Source organism: Mastomys coucha, unplaced genomic scaffold, assembly GCF_008632895.1.
Source record: "Mastomys coucha isolate ucsf_1 unplaced genomic scaffold, UCSF_Mcou_1 pScaffold4, whole genome shotgun sequence".
NCBI classification, from domain to species: domain Eukaryota; kingdom Metazoa; phylum Chordata; class Mammalia; order Rodentia; family Muridae; genus Mastomys; species Mastomys coucha.
Window position 1 is genome coordinate 3,646,245 of NW_022196910.1, and position 9,291 is coordinate 3,655,535.

At 54.4% G+C, this 9,291-nt stretch overlaps 2 protein-coding genes across 4 annotated transcripts in view; one reads left to right on the forward strand and one right to left on the reverse strand.

The window, feature by feature from the left end:
• The first annotated feature begins 255 nt into the window (after window positions 1–255).
• Window positions 256–7,191, forward strand: Syde1 (synapse defective Rho GTPase homolog 1). Its single transcript, XM_031349707.1, has 8 exons — window positions 256–418; window positions 1,977–2,318; window positions 2,485–3,129; window positions 3,285–3,499; window positions 4,304–4,430; window positions 4,642–4,802; window positions 5,443–5,668; window positions 5,866–7,191. The coding sequence occupies exons 1-8, from the start codon at window positions 331–333 to the stop codon at window positions 6,273–6,275; spliced, it is 2,214 nt and encodes a 737-aa protein (XP_031205567.1). The 5' UTR covers window positions 256–330; the 3' UTR covers window positions 6,276–7,191.
• The window catches only part of Ilvbl (ilvB acetolactate synthase like), a 10,260-nt gene continuing 8,160 nt past the window's right edge, over window positions 7,192–9,291 (reverse strand). For all 3 annotated transcript variants that reach the window (XM_031349710.1, XM_031349708.1, XM_031349709.1), the window contains exons 11-16: window positions 8,555–8,669; window positions 8,297–8,466; window positions 8,152–8,222; window positions 7,987–8,058; window positions 7,713–7,818; window positions 7,192–7,623 (exon numbers count right to left, since the gene is read on the reverse strand). In XM_031349710.1, coding sequence (XP_031205570.1) covers window positions 7,445–7,623; window positions 7,713–7,818; window positions 7,987–8,058; window positions 8,152–8,222; window positions 8,297–8,466; window positions 8,555–8,669 — 713 coding nt within the window. In that variant the 3' untranslated portion in view covers window positions 7,192–7,444. The remainder of the gene's footprint in view (window positions 7,624–7,712; window positions 7,819–7,986; window positions 8,059–8,151; window positions 8,223–8,296; window positions 8,467–8,554; window positions 8,670–9,291) is intronic.

The following is a 9,291-nucleotide window of genomic DNA, read 5'->3' on the forward strand; positions in this document are numbered from 1 at the left end:
TGGATGCGGTTTGAGGAAGCCGACAGAATTTGCTGCATGCCATCACACAGGAGGATGGTTATGGAGCCCAGCCTATGCCATGACATTCATAGTTGAAGAGTGGCCGATCGGCCCAGCACTCCGATCATGTCCCCTCCCGGCCCCAGGCGACTACATCTCCCAGCATCGCCTGCTCGGGCCGCGGGAAGGGAAAAGAAAAAAAAAAAAAAAAGTTAAGGCCAAGCATTCCCGGAATGTGCTTCCTGCTGGCGCGGGCCGGGGGGCGGGCGAGCCGGGCGGGGCGGGCGGCCGCAGCCCCGGGGCGCGCACTCGGCCGGCCGCGGCCCAAGCATGGCCGAGCCGCTGCTCAGGAAGACCTTCTCCCGCCTGCGGGGTCGGGAGAAACTTCCCCGGAAAAAGTCAGACGCCAAGGACCGCGGTGAGTTCGGGGGCTCTCGAAAAGTAAGAGAAGGGAACCCCGCTCAGCCTCAGATCCCCAGGTCCCCGGTAGGGTACGCAGCAGGACCTAGTGGGTAAGCCGGGAGCGAGCCCTGATGCAAGAGAGGAATATGGACCGGATCTTTGTAAAGGGGGGTGGGGGGGCACGGACCGTTATGTGCAGCTGGCCTGAGATGCCAGCCCCTGGGATCCTTGCAAAGCCCGGTAGAGGGGCCTCGCCTCTGACAGGAAATGGGGCCTCGACGGGGCGCCCAGAAAGTGGGGGGGCCGGGGGCGGGGCGGGGGTGGGGGAACAGCTGTGCGGCATCTACATGGCCTGTCTGGGTGGTGGGCACCCACCAGGAGCCCTGGAGGATGAGAGACGGGGGACACACTCCTGTATACCCAACAGAGGTCGTGCGAGGTTATATCTATTATTGCAATCTTTTCCCCATCTCCGTGCCACCACCGCTCCAGAGGCTGCAGCCACACCTACTGTGAACAGCCCCAAGAAACCGTCCTCTTTATTAAGCCAGGGAAACTGAGGCATGTAGTTGTTGGGCGATTTGTCTCGGGCCTGTGAACTGACTTTAAACAGTCCTCTGATGACAGAGTCCTGAAACAGAGGGCTAGAGGGTAGAAATAGGAGATCCGTAAATCTGGGGGTCCACAGACAGCAAGACGGGACCTTAAAGGAATGGGGTACGGGGCCTAGGAAGGAACCAGTAAAGGAGGGAAACCACCAAACCAAGGGCCTGACCCTTCCTCCCAGGCCGTTCCCAGGGAGTCCCAAGGGTCCCAGGGCCAGAGAAGGGATCCGGGTGCCCACACATAAACACACACAGGAAATCAACCATGATGTCAGAGAGAGAATAGAGCCAAGATAAAGGGGGGCGGGGATAATGGGGCACTGACTGTAGAAATCTGGCCTGGGCTGAGGGGCAAGATCCAGGCGGACTTGGGGGCAGGATTTGGGAAATGGGAGAAGGGTGCTGAATGAAAAAGAAACCAGCACTCACTGTCACATTTCCTGTCCCATCTTCCTAGCAGCATCTACAAGGGCCTTGAGCAGGGCTACAAATCCTATTGTCTAAAATTTCTTCTCACAGTGAGCTCTCTCAAGCCGGGAGTGGGTTGGGGATATGATGATATTGAATCTCCACATAAACAGGACATGGAGCATCAGGAAAACGACTGGCTCAAGGCCACTCAGTGACAAGGGACAGGCATAATAAGATCCTAGGATTAATGAAATGTCTGGGAGAGGGGAGACAGAACCAAAATGACCAAGGACATTTGACCTGGACTCTTGAGGCTGGTTCACAGTCCCTTTTGGAATCCTAGGGGCTGGGACAGGGGACCTCAAACTGCAAAGGTGTTAGCTACTTGCTAGGACCAAACAAAATAGCTGGCTCCAAGGGAGGCAGTGGCTCCAGGCCAGCAAAGAGCTTCCTTGCTGTCGATTGGTTATGTGAATGAGGGCTGAAGCCAAGCTGGACTGCTGCCCTGGACCCCTGGGAACTTGAGAGTCGGGTCTTACTATCTTCATTCTCCACCAGGCCGCCCAGCCCAGCGCTCAGAACCCAACCCCCCAGAACCAGAACCTCACATCCTTGAAGGGTCTCAGGCTGGAACAGAGGGACCACCCAGCCCGGAAGCACCTCGGAGCCCCGCTCGGGGGGCCTACTTGCAAAGCCTGGAGCCCAGTAGCCGCCGATGGGTGCTAGGAGGGGCTAAACCACCAGAAGAGGTATCTTTGGGGCCTAGGACACCTAGTAGTGGGGAGCCTGCTGGTGAGATTTGGTACAACCCCATCCCTGAAGAAGATCCCAGACCACCAGCACCTGAGCCCTCGGGATCACAGCTAGCTTCCTCCGAGCCAGAAGGCCCAGTCATCCAAGGTAGGCACAAAGTGTTATATTTACATTCCCACCTGCAAGCATGTACAAGCCTCAAACCCTAGACTCCAGGTGTTTCCTAAGCCTTATTATTCCCAGCCCCTACAAGGACCACAAGATTCACACTCCAAGCCCAGGCCCTGGACTCTGAAGTTTGCTCTCCCTACAGGTGCAGCCCCTACCAGCCCCCCTACCAAAACCTCCCGTACCAAGTCCCCAGGCCCTGCCAGGCGCCTTTCAATGAAGATGAAAAAGCTGCCAGAGCTGCGCCGCCGTCTGAGCCTAAGAAGTACTCGCACTGGCCGGGAACGAGAGAGGGCCGCTCCAGCAGGTTCTGTCATCAGCCGCTACCACCTGGACAGCAGTGTGGGGACTCCTGGGCAGGCATCAGTAGCTGGAGGGACTAGGAGCCCAAGGGGTGGGTACCTCAGCGATGGTGATTCGCCAGAGCGTCCTGGGGGACCACCATCACCCACTGCCTTCCGGCCCTATGAAGTGGTCCCATCGGCCCGGGCTCCTCCAGCCGCACTCTGGGGGCGTCTCAGCCTTCACCTGTATGGGCTAGGGGGTCTGCGACCAACTCCGGGGGCCACTCCTCGAGATCTCTGCTGCCTTCTCCAAGTGGATGGGGTAGCTCGGGCTCGCACAGGGCCACTTCGAGGCGGACCAGACTTCCTGAGGCTGGACCACACCTTCCACCTGGAGCTGGAAGCTGCTCGGCTGCTGCGGGCCTTGGTACTTGCATGGGACCCTGGTGTGAGGCGGCACCGGCCCTGTGCCCAGGGCACTGTGCTGCTGCCAACAATCTTTCGAGGTAAGACATGGGACTTCAAGAAGGAGGAGCAAGACACAAAGACCCACCTAAGGGCATCCTGTTCTCCCATGGTGCACAGGGGTGTCCTAGAGGAGGGGAGTCAGGACACAAAAACCTTTAGGACAAAACTGGCTCAGTCCTCTTTGCACCTTTAGGGTGCCAAGCGCAACAACTGGCCGTTCGACTGGAACCCCAGGGACTTCTTTACGCCAAGCTGACATTGTCGGAACAGCAAGAAGTCCCTGCCACAGTGGAGCCCCGTGTTTTTGGGCTCCCTCTGCAGCTTCTGGTAGAACGTGAGCAGTCCCCAGGCCAGGTGCCTCTCATCATCCGAAAGTGTGTGGGGCAGATCGAATGCCGAGGGCTGCGGGTGAGCCTCTGCCCCCTGACTCCTGCTGCCTTAGACATACTTCCTGGAACCCCTTCACCAACACTCCCGCACAGCATCAGGATCCGCGGATCATTTGTCTATTTTATTACAAGAGCTTAGCCTTCACGGAGCTCAGTCTTTTGGAGTGAGAAAGATGATTGAACTTTCATAAATGTCAAACTAGCTGGCAGGGGGCGTTAAGAAAGGAAGTAGGCTAGCATGGTGACACCTGCCCCGCCCCCCCCCAAAAAATAAAATTAAAGGAGGGGGAGTCTAGGACAGCTTAAAGCAGGCCCTCACTTCCTGGCTTGCTTGGGTTAGTCTGAGAAGGCTTCCTAGAAGATGTGAGCTGTGAAGTCAGAGGAAAGAGACTCTAGACAAATGGTCCAACCTGGAGGATTTAGAAAGCTAGGTTATGTGTCTCTGGTTTTGTTTTAGTCCTGGTGCTGGGGCTTGAACATAGCGCCTCATACATACACAGCAAGCACTTGACTGTTAAGCTATACCCTCAGCTGTCGTTTTACTTTTTGAGACAGGGTTTCACCAAGTTGCCCAGGCTTGCCTTGAACACACGCTGTAATCTATAGCCTGGGCGATCCTCCTGCCTTGGTCTCAGAGTGCTGAACTACTAGGCCTGGTTCAGGGGCCCCTGTGGTAGCAGTGGAAAGGCAGCCAGTGAAGATGCATGTGAATGGTTCTACCCTCCCAGGCCCTAACATCCACAATCACCTTTGTCCAAATATCCAGGCTTTGCTGTCTATGCCCCCTCTCAGGAAGATACTCTTTCTCTGTCTTTATCTCCAGGTAGTGGGGCTGTACCGTCTGTGTGGCTCTGCAGCAGTAAAGAAAGAGCTTCGAGATGCCTTTGAGCAGGACAGTGCAGCTGTGTGCCTCTCTGAAGATGTGTACCCTGATATCAATGTCATCACAGGTCAACTTGCCATTTCTCCATTGCCTGCTCATTCCTTTCAGTTGTCCCCTCCAAGCTGGTCTGGAGGCCCCAGTGAACCCTCCTCTCTCCTGTCTGATCTTATTTTCATGTCTTATACCTGCCCTCTTCTCAGTCCCACTGTCGGCCCCAATGACCCCTCTAGCTTCAGAAGCCAGGGTGCCTTAACCAGAGAGGACCCCTCTGTCCACAGGCATCCTCAAGGATTATCTTCGAGAACTGCCTACTCCGCTCATCACCCAGCCCCTCTACCAGGTGGTGCTGGAAGCCATGGCCCAAGGACACCCAAGCAGGGCTTCCCTGGGTCCTGAGGGCACCAGAGGGCTCCTGAGCTGCCTGCCAGATGTGGAGAGGGTAAGTTGGCCGTGCTAGGAACTTTGGCACATAGAGCAGCTAATACCAATGTAGTGCTTTAAGCATGCCTGAGATGTAATCTTCATACATGATCACCACATGCCAACAAAATACGTGATATTCATCTGTCAATTCCTGGGTTAAAAAAAAAAAATCAAGGCTCAGTTTTGTGATTTGCCCGAGGTCAAACAGCCAAGATTTGTCCAAAGACACACTCTATCTAGGCACAGTGTTACATGCCTCTACTCCTAGCACTCAAGAGTCAAAAGCAAGAGGATTTCTAGTTGGAGGCCAGCCTGAGCCACATAGCCACTTCCAAGCCAGGCTGGGCTGCCTAGCAAACTAAGCAAACAGATCTGCCAACCTAACACAAGCAAAAAATGCTGGCTGTGAGATCTTAGAAAAGTCCTTGAAATTGCCTAACACAGCGTGGGTCAGAGTTCATACCCTTCCATTCCAAAGCTAATTTGCCCTTGGCCTTAATCTCAATTTCACAAAATACATTTCTAATACTAATACCTCCCCTATGGCTATGAGAACTTGAAGCTTCTCCACTCTAAGCCATCCCTGACTATCCTGCAAGTGCCACCAGGGTTCAGGTTTACCCGCCTCGTGCCCACCCTGGCAACTCTCTCCACAGGCCACACTGACCCTTCTTCTAGACCACCTGCGCCTTGTCTCTTCCTTCCACACCCACAACCGCATGACCCCACAGAACTTGGCTGTATGCTTCGGACCAGTGTTGCTACCAGCGAGACAAACACCCTCTCGGCCCCGGCTCCGTAGCTCTGGCCCAGGAGTCACCAGCGCTGTGGACTTCAAGCGCCACATTGAAGTCCTGCATTACCTGTTACAGTCTTGGCCAGGTGAACACCACCCATCCCAGTCAGCCTCCCTTACACATTTATGCTTCCCTACTGGCCAACCATGGGTTGGAATCTAAAGCGGGCCATGCCTCCTGGGTGGGTTAAATTTGTAAGCTTGCCTCTCCAAAGGCCAATCAGGGACCTAGAATGCCACTCCCTTGCATCACAACTTATAGTCCTCCTTGTGGACCCCGCAGATACAAGACGGCCCTCAGAGACCCCAGACGTCGCAGTCGCACCTTATTTGCGGCCCAAAAGACAGCCACCGCTGCACTTGCCTCTGGCAGGCCCAGAAGTGGTGCCTCGGCCTCGGGGCCGCGGGGGCCCTGAAAGTCCCCCAAGCAACCGCTATGCGGGCGACTGGAGCGTGTGCGGAGGCGATTTACTGCCGCGTGGGCGGGACTTCCTGTCCGGGCCTGACTATGACCATGTGACAGGCAGCGACAGTGAGGAAGACGATGATGAGCCTGGAGAGCCGAGGAGCACTACCGACTTCGAAGACGAGTTTGATGCACCCTTCAACCCACACCTGAATCTCAAAGACTTTGATGCCCTCATCCTGGATCTGGAGCGAGAACTCTCCAAGCAGATCAATGTGTGCCTCTGAGCCCTCAAGGCAGGGGATGAACTCTGGTTACTAAGGAATTCCTTCCTGGTTGCTAAGGACCGGGTTCTGATTACTTGTGACTGGGTTCCAAATTACTAAGACCCTGACGACCTAAAAGGACCTGACCAGAGTTGCTCAGAATGAGCACCTGGTTGCTAGGGAGTTGCCAAGGGACCAGTCTTCCCATGCTAAAAATCATTCCCAATTCCTAGTGCCATTGTTTGAGCCCTAGCTGCAAAAATCAGGCTCTTGGCATTTTAAGCACTGGGGCTTCTCTTGCTGCCAGAGACAGTTCTGCTTTGCTAGGCTGGCCTCTCTTGCCTCCCCTTTGCAGGGGAACACCAATTACTGTGAGCATCACCCTGGGGTGTTAAAACATCCCTCGTCAACCCTCTTGCTGCTGCCAACCAAACCAGTATTAGCCTTGAGCACTACACTCTGTCTCTCCCTGCCTTGAAGTATCTAAAGACAATCATGGGGTTCAACTTAAGGGGAACAGCACCAGACTTGGCCTCTGCCTATGAAAGGGCAGCCTCGAGCTGATTTCCCCCAACCCGCTTCTAGCAAAAAACCTCCAAGATGAATTTCCAACCAGCACATGAAGACAGAGCCTGACCTTCCCTCCCCCACCCTTGAAAAGCTGAGCACTTAACTCCTCCCCTTTTGGAGGGACCCCACCTGAGGCTGGGGAGATCTCTGGTACGGAAGATATTTATTGCCTCCATGCATGTGTGTGTCTGTGTGTGAGGATTTGTGTGCACTGGCCTGTGTGGAGTGGGCATGTGGAATTCTTTCAGGGACCATAGAGTGGGATAGGATTATCCATTCCCCGGCACCCCAAGGCCCCTTTCCTGTCTCCCACTTCTTTCCACCACTTCCATCTTTGTGGACAATAAATAAACCAGTATACACAGGGTCTGTGACTGAGTCCTTGGGCTCATATAGCCAAGAGATTTATTAATTTTATGAGAGAGAAAGGGTACAGCTGAGCCTGTGGAAAGAGCTACCCTGGGTTGCCAGGGGGCCTCTTTGAGGTTTGGTCTCCCCTCCCACTTCCCCACTCAGAGGGTTAGTCCTTATCTGACAAGCTCAGAGCAGGCAAGGATGAAAACTCCAGGCTAGGCAAAGTCCAGGTACCAAAAGGCAAGCACGCCAACCCTGTATAATCCCTATACAGAAATGGAGCCATCTCTGAAATCTGTCCTCCCGATCAGGATGTTGACCACGACTGCATGACCTTCCTGGCACAGCTTCCGGCCATCACGAAGTACCTTGACCACTTGATCCTCATTGTCCCGTGAGAGCATCAATCCCTGTGCTCCCAGGCCCATGGCCGCCTTGTGATAATCTAAAGGAAAATATGTCAGGCAATAGCAGAGGGTCCACCCAGGAGAGTAATGGAAGCCCAGCTGGGCCCAAAACACCATGATCCCTCACCAGTATAAGCCAGGCTACAGGCCACATCACTGCCCAACCTGGGCACCTGCTCCCGGGAAATCTGGGTCCAACCTGCATCGTTCCCTACCAAGGCTATCACTGGTACCTGTAGAAAAAAAAAAAACAGGCCAAGAAGCAGCCTTCAGTTCAAAAGTTTAACCAGCAACAAGACAGGGCCTCTGGCTCACTAAGGAAAACTCCCAACCCCCAGCCCACCCTAAATGACATATCCCAGAACCCTGGGCATAAGCTTCCCTCAGGGCAGCCCAGTCACCTTATGTCTGACGAACGTGTCAAACTCAATGAGGCTGTAGCCAAAGGCTCCATCCCCAAACAGGCACCAAACCTGGGAGGAGCGAAGAGGGGGGAAGACGACCCAGGGCGGTTAGGGCAGTTCACAGCCCAGAAAGCAGCTAGTCTCCCACATCCAATGCCTCACCTCAGCCTCCGGCTGACACAGCTTGGCCCCAAGTGCAAAACCTGCGCCAACTCCCAGAGTCCCAAAGGCCCCTAGAAAGATAAGATCAAATTGCTGTGAAGGGTGCATAGAATGCAAGCTGCCCCTGGTTTGGGCCTTTCCTTACCAGGATCAAGCCAGCGCAGGGGCCCTCTGGGCTGTACTAAGTAGGCAGCAGTGGCTACAAAGTCCCCTCCGTCGACCACAAGAAGTGCGTTGTCAGGCAGAGTTTCCTCCACCTGCTGTAGCACCCATAGTGGGTTCAGGTGCTGAAATACAGGCATTAAAGCCTTATCCCTGCAACAGGACAACGGAAGTCAGTAGGGCTGGCTGCTACTACTTCCTTACTCCTTACTCTTGCCTTGTCCATTCGACCCAGACTGACCGATAGGTCTGCTCCTTCTGCTGATCAGCTTTCCGAAGCTCCTCAGCCCAATCTGAGGACCACATCTGGCCCTGAAGGCCTTCCACCAGTTTTATCATGAAGGAGCCCACATCTCCTAGGAATGGAAGAAAGTATAGCTGTAGGACCCAGACGCAGGGTGACAACTTCCCCCTGCCCTTCCAGCCCTAGAACCCCAAATATAACAGGAAGCCAACAGCAGCATCTGAAAGGAAGGCAAGAAAATGGACCAGAAGTGTTCTTAGGATAAAGCAAGTGATGCCCCTCAAAGAGTCTCTGAGAACCCATGAGGGGGTCCTGGTGAGATGGAAGGCAAGGCCTGGGAAATGGAGTGTAAGGAATTTGCAAACCTAAGCTGGCCTCATTACCTCACACCTGCTCCTCACACCTCAGTGACACCAAGTCTCATCAATTCTGCCTCCAAAATACATCACCCACCAAGGAAATCTTTCAAGCCCAAACACATGGTAACTCACGGCAGGCACTGAATGGCTGACAGCTGGCTTTCTCAACATCCATTCTGAATACCCATTCAGAGATGTGTTTCTCACCTAGTCTGTCCCCATACCAGGTCATATAATTTCTGTCCTGCCCCCTCCCCCATCGGTTAAATTTGCAGTGCTGGGGACCAAACCCAGGGTCTGGAGCATCCCCCGTAAAACTCCAGCACCTAACAACACTGTACTGCATTTATTGACTTACTGGTGTCCAGACGGGGG

Bases quoted from the DNA above. Each gene is read 5' to 3' on its own strand.
- Syde1 (XM_031349707.1), top strand. From the start codon at position 331: ATGGCCGAGCCGCTGCTCAGGAAGACCTTCTCCCGCCTGCGGGGTCGG. The intron at 419-1,976 runs GTGAGTTCGGGG...ATTCTCCACCAG, and splicing joins GTCAGACGCCAAGGACCGCG to GCCGCCCAGCCCAGCGCTCA. The intron at 3,130-3,284 runs GTAAGACATGGG...TTGCACCTTTAG, and splicing joins GCTGCCAACAATCTTTCGAG to GGTGCCAAGCGCAACAACTG.